Below are 18,246 nucleotides of genomic sequence, written 5' to 3'. Positions count from 1 at the left end.
AGCATACTTGTGTAAGTATTCATGCATACTTGTGTACTTTAATTTGGTTTGTCATTAAGCATAATTGTTCCGCTACATTTGGTGCGTAAAAGTCCCGTCGTGAAAGTCCTTCAACATTCGTTTCGTTTTTGCAAAGTTGATTTTATTGTAAATAAGAAAGGTCCTTTTAGGCAAGAAAGATGAACGTTTGTCGAATTTTAATGAAGACGCGTCCCCAAACCGGACTTACGGTAAATTTGGTTCATATTTTAACGCAAAATTTGAACAAACCGTCTGCATTTTATAATTTTTTGTAACTAAACAAAAAATTAGTTTTGTCAAAAATAAAACATTAAACTTGTTTTAATACATAATACCTAGTCTCTTGGAATCAGAAAGTTATTGTTAAAACTTTACTTAAGGAAATAAGAAACAAATGATCTTATGTAGTCCTAAACAAATGTCAGGTTTAAAAATTGTAGAAAAATTAATAAGAAAAACTTGCTAATATTAATTTTAATTTTATAGACATTTTGTTGTAGTTATTCTTGATTAATTCCTCAAAACATATACTTATTATACATATATAAGGATTTGAACATAAAAGTATATTTTTAGCGCAATTCAACACTATCAAGGCTGATAAATGCCCAACCACGAAACAACACCATTCTATCCAAAAGGTTTCTCATTTCAAGCGCAGAAACTGGTGGAATTGGTCAGATAAAAGCGCCAAGAAGTAAGTGATCCATTAAATATTTCTCGCATTCTTATCCTTATATAAAGCTAAAATGTGTTAAATTCACTAAAACAAAGGGGTAATAAAAGAAACAATACAGAATGTAAATAAGAATTTAGTAATTTGCTAAATACATGAAATACTTTTCTTTTGTATTTGTATTTTTAACTGTTTATGTTTTAGACAAGAGTAAATCATATTTTAGTATGACTGATATTTTAAACTCCACTGCAACGTTGTGTTTTCCAGGAATCACGTCTAGTGTCAAAGTTATGGCGGCTGCTGGATTAGTTACCTCCTTGATTGGATTTCAAGTATTTTCTGTAAATGAAGATAGTATCAATGAATCCCTAGGTATATGTATGCTTTGTCTATTTATTATTTATAATAAGTTGGGAAATAATTCCAGTTAAAAACTAGCTATTTTGGTGTTTATTTATCGGAAGGATTAATTTTAAGTGCAACAATTTAAAACATTAAATTAACATTCTACGTGTTTACATTATTTTGTATTCGTTTTTTAGAGACCGATGATGCCGTGATTGGCGAAATATATTTCTCTTTTATAAACTAGAACCTATAGTGACTGGTTTGACTGAGACAAGTCTAAAGTATATTGCATTCGAAGTCGTTGTCATCATTAACGTGCTTTAGTGCGAGGAGATATCTTTTTTTTTACATATTCAGTTTGCATTTAATTAACATATGCTAACAATATACTTAACATAGTTGTTGATTTGTATGGACCAACTTTCCTTCTAAATTTTACTAAACAGATGTTTTGACTTAAGTCACTGTTGTCAAATGGCTTAACTTGGGACATTGCTTTAAATAACTTGAGTTCAGTGCACTCAAGGCACTTTTTAAATGCCTTGACTTAAGTGACAAAAGGTTCTTGACCCAAGTCATTTAAGATATTTAATTGATTTACATTCTTATTTAAATGCATTTTAATAAAACTGTTTTTTAAGCAATTTATTTAAATTGTTATTTGTTTCAGTTTTTAGTGTTTGCTCTACAAACAGTGGAATATAATGGGTTTACCGTGTTGTTTTGTGCAGGAGTATTGTGGAACACCACTCTGGTTGCAATGGTAGTTGAGTTTGTTGTTGGATTGCCACTGATCTACCTAATCCTAGCAGCAACCATTCCATTCTAAACTGGCAAAACTATCTTTGCTTCCAAGTTCTGTTATTTTTGAAACCTAATAAATTATCGTTTATCACATCAGAGTGTTGAATCTGTAGGGTATGGGTCCGATTAATGAGTCTTCATTTATATAATTGCCAAGATGAATCGACCACACTCCTACAAGATTTGAGATGGTCTGTCTTCGTGAGGCCATTCAGGTCCTGTTCTTTCCTTTAGTTCAGATACATGAACAGTAAATTTTTGCTGTCTTCAGTCAAAGCTGTAAAAGCCTCTCTCTGGTTCAGTCACAAAAGCACTCAAGTTTGCTGTCTGAGTAGAAGCTATAAAAGCCTCTCTCTCTTTATATTGATTGAACACGCTATTTATAGACGAGAATCAGTTAAGAAAATTTCTGCGATAAAGAAAGATTTACGTCATTAATTCTTATAATACTTAACAAAATATCACGTGATAACAAGGCGTGGTCTAAACCTTTTTCACATTTATTTCTGACGCGAAACATACAAATTTTACGTCAAAATGCGATTGCGAAACAGCCTCTGCCTCCAGTTAAAATGTCAACAGTTTGAAAATCACACAACCGGGGAAACCGACTAATGTTCAGACCGCGGTGTTTTGAAACATATACAAAAAAACGGATGTAAATACCTTGACGCATAAAAATTGGTGTCAGCAATTTGAATTTTTTTGCAAATTCGCTGCAAATATTATGTGGTTGCAAGAAATCTACGTAACGGAATTTTACCGAAAACTTTCCGCTTATCGTTTGCACATTGGCTGCAAGGAGTAACGTAAACATTACAATGTGGTTGCAAAGAATTTAGGCCATAGATTTTTACTGAAAATTTTCCGTTACGACACATCGATTAAAAACAAAAATTCTCTGTGTAAACACAATATGACAAAGTGGCTTCTACAAATCCATGCAGAATTGAATATAAAATTAACAACGAACAGTCCTTATTGTTAGAAATTTGTAAGAGAATGAATATAAGACAATGTTCTCTTAAAAATAAAAGTTAAATTTGGTAAACTTGTAAAATGTAAAGACAGATCAAATAGAATTTTCGATTTTTAAGACGTAATGCAATAACAAATATTTCAAACTTTTTTTAAACACATAACCTATGTTACATTAAATACTTTTCCAGAAGAAAATCAATCAAAAGACTCCGCGGCAACCCTGCAATTGAAATTCAGTCCTCTTTTAATTAATAGGAAAGTGAATAGATTTTCACACAGCTGCAATAATTACGAGGTTAAAAAATAGATGAAATGTATAACGTTTTGTTGCTATTGTATTCTAAACACAATTTTAACCAATACATGAGGTGAACCAACGCAGTTTTCTGGTAATCGCAAACAATTGACACTGCAATGTGTTGACTAACATAGAGGCGTTAATTACCGCCTGTTAACATACCTCTGCTAAACTAATCTATGGCTAAGCGTTTAAAGGCGTTGACAAAAGCCAATGTCCTCCACAAGTAAGCTGATTGCCGTTTAAGTTTGTTTGATATATTGCTGCGGCTAAGCTATTAGAACACGTAACCTGTAACAAATAGAATCGAATCAATTTTAGAGAGCCCGTCAAGTTTGTGTTCTACAATATTCCGCATTAAAATCGATTTTCTACGACTGAACGAACTCCACTTAGGCCTGCAAAACTTCTGGCAGAAATCGTAATATTAGATTTTTTACGCTGTTTAAGAAACAACTTTGTATCAGGACCACTGTATTTTATATTATAAATATTTGGGCTGGCACAAAGTCCTCCAAAACGGACTTGTGCCATACTAAAACAATTTTTTTATAATATATCGGGTTAAAAGTAGCAATAATACAGCATAGTTTTTATTTATATTTACAAATCTTGCCTTTAAAAGCAACTTTTCAAAAACAAGACAGATTTAAAAATCTACAAAGTTTATTGACGGCGTACAGCACAACCCAAAGTCACAAGTTTGACATTTCTGCTTGGCTTACAACACATGTGTGGTGGTGACGGGGAAATAAAACAAGGTGCAGCAGTGTAAGTAGAATCAGGGGACATCAGCAGAACAATTTAACTGCTGCTTGATGCTCGAGAAATCGATCGCGATCTGAAAGCAAAAGAATCGAATGTCAAAATCACATTGCAACTAAAAATCAAATCAAAAAAAGACCAACATTAAGAAGCTAGAAAAAACATTCATTACAGTTGTGCAACAGCTTGTCAAGATTTCAATATAATCTGTCGAAGAGTGCCACCTGATTTCCAGATTTAGACAAATACGGCTATCAACAAAGTAGAAATCTGAACAGGTAAGATTTGAATAGCTGACGCCGCACTAACTTGATCAAAATAAGACCAAAACCAGTTACCACTGTTTGCTGCATTCTGATTGTACCAATACAACTAAATTAAATTAGGGATTATAAATTAATCAACAAGATTATAATTTTTTATAAACAATAAGATTTGCTTAGCAATGGTTCCATTTTACTTTAGAAGTTGATCACAGCAACAAAGATAAATTGAATTTAAGTTAGTTAAAAAAGGTAAACTTTATACTAAGTCAACCAACCACACCTTTCTAAGCCGGTAAAAATCTGTTTTTCTAATATAAAAAATATATATTTATATGAAAACACAGAAGTCAATAAGTTAATATTTGTCAGAGAAAATAACTTTTTACATAAAAATAAGTGTAGAATACAAATTATTAAGGAATTGCACAGTATTAAGAATAAGCATCATTATGAATATAAATTTGTATAAGAATCATTAAAAATTTAGCCTGCCGAGTTTTCCTATATACAACAAAAAGCATTCAGTTTAAAATCTCTAATTAAAAAACAAGATATTTCAATACTGGGTTTCCATATTCTTTTAACAAAATGTTTAAAGACTTTTCAAGAAAATTTATAGCTTTTCAAAAAATTAGATCATTTGATGCTTTTAGAATATAATAAATCAGTGTAAGTTCATGGTTAACACAGTAACACATGAATAAAATAAATTTGAATACTTTTGAAAAAAGGTTTTTCAATGACTTTTCAAAGGCAAATCAGTTCAACGACTTGTGCCACCCCTGTACTAACATTTCACCACCTGCGTTGTATTTGTTCGGGGCTCGGTGATCGTTTGTAGCTTCCCCTTCGTTCCATCGGCGGTGATTCACGAGGTGGTGAGCGCTCACGTTCACGGGAGTCGCCCCGGTACTTCGGCTCCTTTTCATATGATGGTGATCGGCGGACCGGTTCCGGGGATGGTGACCTTCGAACTCGGTCGTGTGACCTTGAACCTCGTCTAGCAAAGAAAACATTGCATTTTTAACAGGTCTTTTTATAAACATTAAGTAATAAAAAAAAAAATAGAGTTAGTTGTTTGTCAGCCTTTTTAGCTTACCACCGTTGTGCAGATTAAAATTGTGACAGGTTTGATATGTTCAGGGTTTAAAGGTTTTATAATACCAAATTTGGTAAAACAAGTAAAGGATGTCTGAAATGGATAGCTTACCAAAAATTACTATAACAGCGAAGTAAAATTAGAGAGGTATTATAAGTCTTCTTAAACTAAATGTTGATGTTTAATGCATTCATTTTAATAAACAATTTAGTGAAAAGTACAGGAAAATTGGGATATAGTTTAGGATTTTGGTTCTCTTGAGGTTTGGTTTATCTAAAATCTTTTTAAAGTTTAATTTTTCATGCTGTTACATTTAGTTCTTAGCCTTGACTTGACATTCTTTTGCTTTGTGCGATGCTTTGACACTTTAAGGGGCTTTTTCTTTGCCTTTACTTTTCTTTAACTTTAACCTTGTGCCCTTCCATACGGGTTTGGTTTATCTAAAATCTTATTTTTGTTGCTTTAATGGAGCGAAAAAACAATTAAACTGATTTCATTTTATCATTGTCTAATCAGTATTAATTGTTTTGTTTTTAAACTCTAGCTTAAGTCTATTGAGATTGTAATTTTTAAATCTTAATTGTTTTATGTCATTCTGATGAATACTGCGCTAAACAGCAACATGGTCGTCATTTGCCAAGACTTTTATTAAAATACTTAATTAAAATTTATGGGTTTTTTAAACAACAAAAATTTGAATCGCTTGAATTTTTGATAATAATTTAAATTCGCAATCAAAACAGCTTGTAATGTGCGATGGTTGAAACAATAACAAAAAATCAAGTTAAAAATGGCTCCAACATATCTTACCCAGACATAATAAATTCACGCCAAAATAAAAAAACAAGACTTTTGGAAAAACATAAGACTTGTCAATATTCGCAAATAAATTAGAAGACTTTGTAGCAACCCTGCATTAGTGCACTATTCAAACGATAAACTCCACATTGGTATTTTTGCGACAAATACCTTGCATATCCATTCTCCGGTGACCTTCTTCGCTCCCTCGGTGCATACTCTCGTGATCGGGAACGACTGTAGCGACGTTCACGTTCGTAAGGTGATCTACGGCGCTCAAACGAACGACTTCGCGAGCGGCTGTATCGACGACCGGGACTTCTGCTGTGGCGTCTGCGAGGCGGTGGACTGTAGTCGTCCTTGTTTCTCATTTGCCCAGGCGCTGCAAGAAATAACATTACGTAAAACACATTCTAAACTAAAGAATGGCAATTTTCGGACAAGGGGATGATGTTGAATAAAACACAGGAGTTGGAATTCTATTGAGTAGTTATTTTTTATGTAAGAGCAACAATTACCTGTTTTATAAAAAACAATGATGCTAATTTTTTTCTGTTTTGAAAATGAAAAATAAAACAGATTTTAATTAATTTTTTTTGCTATTTTTAAAAGAAACAATTTTTGACAACACTGCAATATCTGAACATGTTGTAACAGTGTGAAAGATATCAAACAGCAAAAAATAGAATGATGGACTTAATTCGCAGATTGGTAATTAAACACAAAGTTTTGAAAAGATTTTTAATATTGTTTGCCAAAGTACCCATCATAACTCTTAAAGATGAAGTACAGATCTTAGTACACTGAAAATCAAGCTTGTTTGGATGTTATATGATAAATATATTCCTGTCCTAAAAGCATTATCAGTATATAAAAACATAACACAATATAAATCAAGCTGTACAAAATTCCTATAATACTTTTAAAATGTTTTGCCAATGTAATCATAGATTTAATACCTTGCCTTACACAAGCATCGCATCAGATTTTGTCTTAACTCACTTTTTCTGTCCCCAGCAGCAAATTGTACTTCGATATAGCGACCACAAATCCACTTTCGATCCATCGCATACAAAGCATCTTCTGCATCACGCTGGTCTTCAAATGTGCGATCAAGGAGTCAAGGAATTTAAAGCCATCACCATGGTTAAATGGATATTTACAAAATATTGAGCACTGCTTCAAATAGGTTCAGTCTGCATTCCATGGCAATATTAACAAGATCTCTGAATGTGTAGCGACAAATTTTTAGGAGCCAAAGTTGAAGTTCAGATTCTTGTTTTTAATTTTAGATGTTAATTTTACGAGATCACGTGTGCACATTCATTTTTACTAAAATCTTAATTACAACAGAGTGCAGACTGAAAAGGGATATTTTTCATAAATTAAACATTTTTAAAAAGGATATTTTTACTTAACAAGTTATTTATTTTTACACATTATGTTTCAAATGTTTCTATTTTTTAATGGTTTCGAGTGGAAAGTAGTTCTAGTTTTTGGGTCTTTTAGGTTTCTTTCTTTTGTTTCATTTCTTTACTTTATATCCGTGCTTTATTTTGCTAAAAAAACAAATTGATGTTTTATTAAGTTGTTGCACAATTAACAAAATTTATTGTTATCTTAACAATAAAATCCTAAAGACAGCTAACTTAAGAATAAAACTTCTCAGTTTGTTATTGGTCAGTTAAATACTTTCTTGATTTAAAGTTTAATTTTTTCATGCTGTTACATTTAGTTCTTTGCCTTGACTTGACATTCTTTTGCTTTGTGCGATGCTTTGACACTTTAAGGGGCTTTTTCTTTGCCTTTACTTTTCTTTAACTTTTACCTTGTGCCCTTCCATACGAGCTTTACGGTCTAGAAATTGATAGACATAGACATTATAGATACAAACCGTTGAAAAAGGTTAAGGATATTGTATATAAGCAAAACCACGCGGCCTTCGGTGGTAATAATCAAGGGGAATGTAAACATCAGTTATTGGACCAAAGCGGATAAATTCACGACGAAGATCTTCAGGTCTAAGGGAAAACACACAAATACAGCCGCTAGAAACTTTTTCAGACAAGTCTAGAATATTTCAGATAACGTTTTGGATGGACAACAAATGACAGACATGATTGAGTCTGCATTTAATGTCAGAAAAGTGTCAAATTTAGATCCATTGACCATATATATACAATATATCCGCAACCCAACATATAAAATAAAGACAATACATAGTTTAAAATTTTGCACAAACAAATAACTAACTTTGACGCTGGTCTAGAATCCTACCAAAACGCACATTATTTGGGTAAGGGTGCGGGTTGGCGTTTAGGGTGGGTCAAGTATTATTATTAAATAATTAATATATCAATACTTGACCCACCCTCACCCAAACCCGCACCCTAACCCAAATATTGTGCGTTGATTTAAAAATTGTGGTAGGATTCTAGACCAAAGCCCTAACTTTTTCTATTCTAGACCAGCACCGAAAATACGCAACGTTAGATAAATTCTTGCTACGATGTCTATAAGTAATAGCATTATTATAATAACCAACATATAAAAAACAATAATACCTGCAATTATCGGCGATATTTCGCACGAAAAGCGAGCTGTTTGGTCTTCCCCTTGACATTTTCTTGGCTTTATTTTTATTTTTGAAAAGCACGTTTCAACAAATTTCACCTCGGTCACTAACCAAAGGAACTGTGGGGCGTCGAGTAGCTACAGCGAAAACATTTTGACCAATCAAAACTCGTCGCATTTTTTCCCCCGCTAAACATGAAAAGGGACAATCCGGGAATGAAGAATGTGTTTTTTTTAATGAAAAATAATTTATTATAAGAATATTACAACAGATTATTTACACCTTCCATTTTTGTCATTGATTACAGCAAATTAATTATGAATATAAACTTCTGAGCTATCCAGAGTTAAGTTGGTCAACACAGCTTAAACAGTTTTTTGACTTGAAAAATTAAAAATTTTGACCCTGAAAAATTGAAATTTTTACGTATAAGTAATAAATTGATTTAAACAACATATTATTGTTCGAAAGTATTGCGTCAGTTTCTTGAAGTAGTCGACCACTCGTTTTTAATGTTTAACAGACTACAGGTAAAACACAATTCAGTCATTTTTCGGGTTTATGCAATATTCCTTAAAAATATTCGCTGTAGTTATCAGCAAAATTACACACGAGTTTATGTTTGCCCTTGTTTTGTCTCGCGTATTATCAACCAGCGCGACCCAACGAACTGCTCGGAACTTTTTCAGTTTTGTTTTGCCCATTTTCGTGGAACAAAAAGTATCGTTGTCATTCTAGAAAATCAAGTGTACGTACACCTTTGCTTAGTTTCTCGGGACCACGGTAAAATAAGTTTTCATCGTTTTAGATTGTTAAGCCAAAATTTGCCGAGCAGTTATTTTTAACTACCAATTCAGTGGTTCTTAACCGGATGCCGCGGCGCCCTGGTGTGCCATTTCTAATGCTCAAGGGTGTTGATAGGTATTTGAGAATTTGTAAGAATCTGATTTCTTAATACAACTATTTTTGTAGGATTACAGACCATTATATAAAATGACATTTTCCTACATGTTTTAAGTTGATTGTGAGTTCCATTTTTTTGACATTTAAGTAAAATTACTCGCCGAAAAATTTTACCTTAACGTTTCAACGTTTGATTAAAAGTAGTTTAGGCAGTTATATACAAAACAACAACAACAACAAAAAATCGACATTGTGTTTATCAACGTTTATTATAAATGAGATGTGAATAACAAAGTTTTAATGTGCATTATTGACTAAGTTTTAATTTTTTAAGTAACTGAATTCATTTGATACACAACTTAGCTTCTCAGCACTGGAATAAACGAGAAATGTCTAAAAAAATACGTTGTAAAAAAATTTAGTTTAAAAAGTGAACTTAATGCATGAAGAAGTATTTTCGTAACAGAATTATTACAACTTAGTAAATTGTAAACAACAAATTCATTAAAACAAAACTTATAAGGAATGCAATTGGTTTCGTCCTATCTTTGAGTTCTTATAAAATAATCGGCAGAAAAACTGAGATATAAACGTGGCCACAAAAACGCAATTTTTTCGACCACATAGGCGCGAAACTAGGAATTTTGTTTGGGGGGCATGACCATTTTTTCAGAAATGACGTCACACATTGTAACGTCATTACGCGACGTCTCAAGGTCTGGTCAAAATGTGACGTCACAAAGTTACATCTGAAGGTAACGTCATAATGAAGTAATGTTAAGGATACAGACAGTTCGTTTATTTTGTTTTAGGTTGGTGAAGTGCTACTTTCTTGGTTATATTCATCACATAAAAAAATTAAGACAAAAACTAAAAATTTCTCGGCTACAAAAACGCATTTTTTCGGCCACATAGTTAGGAAATTAGGTACACTACCCAATTATCACACAAAGTTGCTCAAATCTCCTCATATTCTTCATCGAGCAAAATGCTGTCGTCAATGTCACTGTTATCAGCATTTTGCCGGCCTGTCTCATCAACAAGGAGGTTGTCATCTTCATTTACTGCAACTGAGCCAGCTCTTTCTTTGGTTTCTGCTGATTTTGTGGGTGTTTTGAGACCTTGGGATTTATTATCATCAACACCTTGTTCACTAGATGTCTCTGACATACTCCTGAAAAGAAAGTTTATAGTTTTGGATTTAAAACTAAAGATATATTGGTGGACAAGTATCTTCGAAACGCCTACGAAAGATTTTTGTTTACGGAGAATATTTAAATCCGAGCTTTTTTATGCAAATTAATCTTATATAGTAAGTAACTTTTTCGAACAGTGGCCAAAAGACTAAACTGGTTTTAGTTTTGTTGACCAAACTAGAGTTTTAGGATTTCACGCCGTTGCCTGCTATGGGCTGAATCTATTCTTTTTATTAATCTGCCTGAATACAAAATAATTCGGGATGCAGAAAACTAGTTACATTTTGAAACACGACAACGATTTTAGCTCAGGGGCAGGCTGGTTTCAGCTTGCAATGTTTAGTAGGCAAAAATAATAAACATTTTACCAAGTTTATAAAACAACATAATGTATAAATAATTATGATCATCCGCTGGTGAAATAGTACTCTGGATTTCACATTATTTTAAACTAGCGCTTCTTACTTCTAAAATATAACCATATATATATATTTTTTGTACAATTTTTTTTATTTTATTTTCCGGCTAATTTATTATACAGTTATTGAAATATTAAGCTATGAGATCTATAAACAAAAAAGGAAGCATTTTAGATGCACCGGCCTAACTAAATGAATTAGTGCTAGCTAGGTAAAAAAAACCCAGGAAACACTGGTTTAAACTATAAATATTCAGCACACCGTATTCTGTTGTTGGGCGATACCTATTCTGATCATACCAAAACAGAATTGAAACAAATTTGTTATTTAAATTCTACTAAGCAAATCAGTAAAATATGATTCAAACCTACCTTTTATTTTTCTTGTCCTCTACGAATTGTTCCCAGTTGTGCAAAGCCTTCCTCCATATTTTCACCTGAGCGTCCCACGACCTTCTACTGCATTTTGCGAACTTGTTTGGGGTGTAAGGGTGGAATCTTGTGCGTTCGTGCCTGCAATTTGTAAACCACTTTGTTATATTTGGTTTGGTCACCAGTTAAGAGTGGGTTAAAAATAACCAGAGTATGACCCTGGCTAAAAAATTAAATCGATTCCAAAGTCAGACTCCCAAACAAATGTGCAATCCACTCATAGGGGTGTTACATAAATCACCAACCCACATTTCGTGGTTGGAAAATATTCCACCATATTTTATTTCACCTTTACAATTTGCGGTTTGCGTTCTTATTGGTTTCTTAACAAACTCTGTCTAGTCCAAAACAGTAGCCTTAAAATCTAGCAAGAAATTCTTACAAGGCAAAACAGTAGCCTTAAAATCTAGCAAGAAATTCTTACAAGGCAAAACAGTAGCCTTAAAATTGAGCAGGAAATGCTCGCAAAGCCAAGAAGCATTTTTGAATCTGTGAGCCTTAAATGGGTTTTGATGTAGTTTAAGGCCGTCTATCCGTGATATCTTATGGTTGGCAATTACGGTTCATGTCTGACTCTGGCCCTGTGCCCTAGCTTAAGCTTGGCAAAGATTACCTACAACCAACAAAAAAAAATTCAACAAAATTTGGTTTAATTACCAATTGTAAATTAAATCTATTCATGAAACTGTGATACAACTTTAATCATGATTACAAATAATCTGTGTTTCAAGGCTGTTTTTTTTTCAGTTAGAAATTCTCTGCTGCTTAAAAAATCTAACTGACACTAAGGGTCAGACACAAAAAACTTTTGTTTATATCTAGGCACAAGGCCAGTGGTTCTTAACCTATGGGTAATTACCCACATGTGGATAGCAGTTGGGTAATAATCAGCTGAACCAGAATATTTCCTGGTAAACTGGTTCAAAACGATTTTGTATAACACAGCATGAGCCATTGTTTAACAAGGATTAAATAGATCACCTCATTAAAAATGCATTGTTTTTTGTTACTAAGAGAACAATGGATTTGATGACCTAGAAAAACTTGTAAAGTGAACTATAAGTCCAGCATGATGAAAATCAATTTTGACCTATTATGCAATTTAATAAAAAATAATATTCATTTACTGGTTGTTATACTCCTAATAGCATGCTTAAAAAGTAATTGAAATATAATTTTACAAGTTATTTTTTACTTGCACCACATTTTACCAAAAAAGAAAAAGAAATTGACAAAAATACATTTAAAATGCACATGTTTTTCGTATCTATTTCATCGTTTCTTTGTTGATGGTATCAAAAAATAACAAAGGTTTGATGTCTTGTAGAAAAATTAATTAAATGTTTTTCAAGTTTCATCAACTTTTTAACAAATGAAATGAGTAAAATGTTTTTTGTTGTCTACCTTGGCACTTCTTGTAAATAGTTGTCGTATGCAATCGTGTTCTTTCCATATTCCAATTGCTTTTCGCGTCTCATCAATACAACCGGATCATTTTCAACATCCGGTACTTTAAGAAAAACGCAATAAGATAAATAATAAGGAATTTTAGCAAGATTTATGTAGAACAATACACAAACATCTAACAAATGAGTGTCTACAATATTGAACTATGCCATTTTAAATTGCGATATGGTAATGTTTTAACATGTTATTAAAAACTTTAAACAGAATTTTGTTTTTTGTATAATTTTATACTAAAAAATAACTTGAACACCGTGTATAATGTATTACTTGGAAATTACAAGAAAAAAATGCACAGCTAGATTTTCGTTAAATAAAAGTTGATATTATATAAGGGAATGTATCTTGAAATAATTTCAATAAAAGAATACAGCCGTTATTTTAATTATTCCTAAAAAAAATTCCTTGTATTAATAAAAGATAAAATTCCAAGTATCATAAGATAACTACCTTCTACAGGAGTAGCATCTGGAGAGGCACATTCGCTTAAACGCTTCGCTCGTTTCTCGACTCTTGCGACTTCATGCTTTACTGCACCGGCAAGTTCATTCTCTTTCTCGATTTGATCGACCCAATCAGTGCTCGAGGCTGAAACTCGACTCTTTCTGCAAAAATTCATAAATTCATGAACAGAGTAAATAACTGCAAAAATTCAAAAATTTATGACAAGAGTAACCGCAACAACTCAAATACTCATAACTAGACTAAATGATATGCAAAAATTAAAAAATACATGAACATCCTACAACTTAGATTTTGAGTATAATGCCACTGTGAGGCAAAAAACAAATCGTTGTGACCCTTATAATTGGAGGTCTACAGATATGACCATTGACCAAAAGGTAAAGATATTAACAGATTAAATAATCTGCAAATATTAAAAAATATGAACAGCAAATATTTCGAATTTGGATTTAGATCATATAATACTTTAAACCTATTGCAACTGTGAGACAAAACAAATAGTGTGGCCTGTATATTTGGAGGTATAGAGATCTGGCTATAGATCAAATAGTTAAGAAAGACTGTTATAGTCTATTAAAATTATATAATGTGTTAAATCAAGGGTATTTAATGACTTAAAACTTTTTTAAAATAGCTTGATGACAATACATTTTTTAATAACTAAGCCCAAAGTTGTCTTAAAACCAAACCTTTTATGATGATTGTTTGGGCTGCGATGATTTGGCTTTTCCGAGTTAAACTTTTCTTCCAAAGCTCCCCCTCTCCGATTCTGCGACCATCTACGATAAGGTCTGTGTGGAAATAAAACAGAAAAAATCACAAAATTAAAATCTCAATATTAAGTGACAACAAACTAAAACTTAAGACAGTTTTATTTATTGTCAGTTTTGTGTTGAAAAATATTCAAAAAAAAACAAACTTTTACGCCAAAATTTCAGAACTGAAGACCCCGTGATTAAAAGACAAATAAAATTTACATTAATTTTATGTGATGTTATGTGAATTTTGGGTTTAAACAAAATGATAGTTTAAGGAAGGGTATTGCAGTCTTATTAAACAAACCTAACAAAAACAAATTACTTGCATTCACTTTTTATTCTTACAACTCACAAGTTTAATAAAATAAAAGTTTAAATAGAATATCCAAAAGTTAAGAAGATAATTACAAATTTAACTTTCTTTATATATTCACCTTCTGCTGTCGTTGGAAGAATCCTGACTACGACGCAGTGGACTCCTTAAGTCTTCTTCAACTTTACTCGAGTAAGGTTTGTTGTCTCTGCACAAAAAATATTGTAATAAAATTTCACCTTGGAACTTGTTGGCACAGTCTAACTAGGAGATACAAAACTAACAGTTGATGTGTGTTGTAACTTGTCACTTTTGCCCAGAAGTTGATGATTTGGTAAAATTTATTATGCTAAATGTTAGAGCTAACGCACAATTTTAGTAAGTTCTGGTAAGGCCTAATACTGTTTCGAACATTAAATTTTTAAATGTCAAACATGTGATTTTTCGTTGACTACAACTCGTCACAATTTTCCTTAAATACTGGTATTGCCTAGTAATGTTTGTTGCATTGCTTCTCACCTTGGCATAAGTATTAGCTCTGATCTGCCGGTTAATTGTCCGGGCAAAATAAGAATCGGCATGTTGTTTACAATTTCACCAATGATTTAACCTGCGCTTCTAACAGTAAGCGAAAACTGCTGCCAATGGTTTTGGATTCCATATACTCCCTTATTATTGACATAATTTGTGTCAAATCAACAATTGCTCTAAATTCTGTGAGTCTGCAATGGCTTTTGGTGTACTAATTAAACGTAAGCCGTAATCGTTGGCCAAAAAGCAGCTTCAGAAGGGCTAGATCTCAGTTGTTAACACACATATGTGTCCATGTTTCATTGAATAAATTATATGGTACTGTGGATCCCCTTCAATATAACAACACATTATTAAGGCATTGCCTGAAGCAAATTTAATCCGTCTGTTGGTTGCTCGCCTAATAACTTTTGATTGACACATGAATTGATGAATCTCAACCCTGTTCTTACACATGCGTCTATGGAAATGTCCTGCAATTTTTTCAACAGACTAAACCTGCGCCCCCCCTACCTCTACCCCCCAAAAGATATATATATATATTTGTTTTTTTCCTGTTATGGTAGCGGTGTGGACTTTTGACTTTGGTTCTCAGATTTGTTTAGCCATGCAGCCGCTAGATTTTGTGGAGGTCTGTCATACTTTTCAGAAGGATAACTTTCCAATAACAATTCAAATCATTAGGCAATTTCCTAAATCCCGTCCATTCACAAGTTAAATTATATACCTTTCGTGGCGTAGCCTGGTTTGTAAGCGAGTTCCTTTTGATGGAGATTGGTGGATTGCATCAGTCATCATATTTCAGTGTTGTATTTATTTTTACCCCGACTCTAAATCTGTAACAGAGTTCAGTAGCATTTTATGAAACATGTATTACATACCTTCTCTATATGTTGAAAATAAATAAAAAGTTATTTGAAACGTTCAAGATTATACCTACTTCTGTATGGGCTTTGATATTCTTATTATGTGTTACACAGTTAGATAAATATCAAAGCCCATATAGAAGCAGGAAACATTTTGTAAATGTTTACAAAAACACTACATTATTTAACTACTAAACTGCCGCAAATACTGTAATGGCATTTTTATTATCAACAAGTAACAGCCAACAAAGTAAGACGACTTCTCAAAATATAAGTAAAACCTTTATCAGCTTCGCAAAACTCTTTTCTTTGAGAACCGATTTCTTTTTTCGCGCCAAATGTCAACAATTGCCTTTTTCACCTCGCGTTACGCTTCACTGACTATCAGTCGTCATATTTCAGTGTTGTATTTATTTTTACCCTTACTCTAAATCTAAAACACAGATTGCTAAAACGTTTTAAAACAGTCGTTTGCGCTGTTCAAGATAAGGTTTTAGCTATATTTTCATGCTTTTTCACTGTGTTATGGAACACATAAACACACTATCTAACTGCTAAAGTTTTGCAAATAAGGAACCGGACCAGGACTGAACGGAATATTTTGAAAGAACATGAACCTTCACCGAACCCAAACTTGTCAAAAAAGCGGTTCACTCCAGCATGACGCCACAACTTGTATTTTTGCAGAGTCAAGTTATGCCATGTTGAAAATTTTATAAAAAAATGAATATGCACTAAATAAAACGTAGCTTTCTACTTTTTTTAGATGTTTTAATAAATAGATGCTTGTTTATTCCGTCACGAAACCAGATTTAATGCGAGTTAAATTTTAATCATTATTCTCTACATTTATCAACCAACATTTTTAGATTTAACGCAGCTTATATTGTGTCCGAACCGGAACGTTACGAACCGGTTTTGAATCAACAATGAGCAGTTGCACAGTAACCTGTATTGTAGGATAACTGTTCGCCCTTAGTTAGGGCATTGTTTTTGTGTGAATTTATAATATTTCAATTTTTCTGAATTGTTCAAGTGGAAAAATTGCTGTCACAGAAATTCAATTGTGAGAGGAATGCTTAAAGTAGAATATTGAATCCTTTTTATCCGTTTATCCAAATTAAGGTTGCATTTAAAAATAAATAGTAGCGATTTTATCGTACTTGTGTTATAGCTTCATTTTGCGTGAATTTAAGATACAATTTTGGCCTGGCCCGCCACAACATTTTTTTTGTTTCTCATGTGCGCAAATATACAGCAATAAAAGTGTTTAATGTGCAAAACTTGAGATAATAATTTAATCCCAAGTTATTTGAAAACAGGCTTATGTCCAAGTCAAGTCATATTTCAAAAATACTTAAATCAAGTCAAGGCATTTCAAAAAGTGACTTAAGTCAAGTCAATGACTTGAGGGACATAACAACACTGCTAGGGTATCAGAATAAGTTTCTGCAAGTGTTTGTACCATTTAACAAAGCAATAAAATACGAAGATTTTATTATCATTTCAACTCTCTTTTATGCAATTTAACAAACAGAAATGTTACCCGAGTTTGAAGACAAAACCTCAAGCTACAATGATTAAGAGGTGATTGTTTATTTACAAATCATTAAAAATGCATCAAAACCATGTTTCAAAATAAACTAAACCTAAATGAAGGTAGATGATTTAGGCATTCGATACAAAGCAATGATAAACAATAAAACAAGGATATGCTGAATATCACGATTGAATAAACGTTGGTGGAAATATCACAAATTTCATGGAGGAGTCAATAAAGGTGGATGTATTACATTGTGGGCACTACCGCCACCTGACGGTTTCGATGGCAGCTCGGTTCGTCCCCTAGATAGCAGTAGAGGTGGCGGGGCGTTGAGGTTGTTAAGGTATCTGTTCTCCCGGTTCCTAAACAGTTAACATAATCATTAACTGATGATTTAAGTTCGTATCGAAAGTTCTTATTAGGACGATGCCGATTTAATCGAACCTTTTGAGTTTGAGATTCATTGACTACCTACATTACAGATCCGTGCATAGTGCGTTTAAGTTAACAAACACTTTCGAACAAATGTTAAAAAATTATACAAAGTTTGTGAAACATTGTCGTTTGTTAACTAACCTTATAATACCAGCGTATCTCATTTGATAGAAAAATCCCTGTTTGGCAGAGGTCGTGAGTTCGAACCCCACCACAGGCTAGATTTTAAAAGACTGTTTTTTATTATAACCTTTCAAAACGCTGCCGGTGTAATATAAATTTATTATT

The 18,246-nt window shown here is 32.7% G+C and overlaps 4 protein-coding genes across 4 annotated transcripts in view; 1 reads left to right on the top strand and 3 right to left on the bottom strand.

The window, feature by feature from the left end:
• The first annotated feature begins 91 nt into the window (after positions 1-91).
• On the top strand, positions 92-1,945 carry LOC146165640 (uncharacterized). Its single transcript, XM_083382898.1, has 4 exons — positions 92-230; positions 598-718; positions 968-1,072; positions 1,780-1,945. The coding sequence occupies exons 1-4, from the start codon at positions 180-182 to the stop codon at positions 1,875-1,877; spliced, it is 375 nt and encodes a 124-aa protein (XP_083239024.1). The 5' UTR covers positions 92-179; the 3' UTR covers positions 1,878-1,945.
• Positions 1,946-3,778: 1,833 nt separating this feature from the next.
• On the bottom strand, positions 3,779-8,758 carry LOC146165639 (uncharacterized). The gene is made up of 6 exons (XM_083382233.1): positions 8,624-8,758; positions 7,976-8,080; positions 7,062-7,165; positions 6,231-6,441; positions 4,965-5,162; positions 3,779-3,972 (listed from the first exon to the last, which is right to left on the bottom strand). Exons 1-6 carry the CDS (start codon positions 8,680-8,682, stop codon positions 3,936-3,938), a joined length of 714 nt encoding a protein of 237 aa, XP_083238359.1. The 5' UTR covers positions 8,683-8,758; the 3' UTR covers positions 3,779-3,935.
• Positions 8,759-9,905: 1,147 nt separating this feature from the next.
• LOC146165638 (uncharacterized) lies at positions 9,906-15,948 on the bottom strand. The gene is made up of 7 exons (XM_083382690.1): positions 15,842-15,948; positions 14,705-14,791; positions 14,202-14,303; positions 13,498-13,652; positions 12,988-13,093; positions 11,524-11,664; positions 9,906-10,711 (listed from the first exon to the last, which is right to left on the bottom strand). The coding sequence occupies exons 1-7, from the start codon at positions 15,910-15,912 to the stop codon at positions 10,495-10,497; spliced, it is 879 nt and encodes a 292-aa protein (XP_083238816.1). The 5' UTR covers positions 15,913-15,948; the 3' UTR covers positions 9,906-10,494.
• A 1,618-nt stretch (positions 15,949-17,566) lies between these two features.
• LOC146165636 (reelin-like) overlaps positions 17,567-18,246 on the bottom strand; it is a 65,291-nt gene continuing 64,611 nt past the window's right edge. Inside the window, exon 68 of the mRNA XM_083380992.1 lies at positions 17,567-17,885. Coding sequence (XP_083237118.1) covers positions 17,741-17,885 — 145 coding nt within the window. The 3' untranslated portion in view covers positions 17,567-17,740. The remainder of the gene's footprint in view (positions 17,886-18,246) is intronic.

Source organism: Ascidiella aspersa, chromosome 2 (genome assembly GCF_963924565.1).
Source record: "Ascidiella aspersa chromosome 2, kaAscAspe10.2, whole genome shotgun sequence".
NCBI lineage: Eukaryota > Metazoa > Chordata > Ascidiacea > Phlebobranchia > Ascidiidae > Ascidiella > Ascidiella aspersa.
The sequence above is the reverse complement of the archived record's forward strand: the minus strand, read 5'-3'. Positions and strand labels throughout refer to the sequence as shown.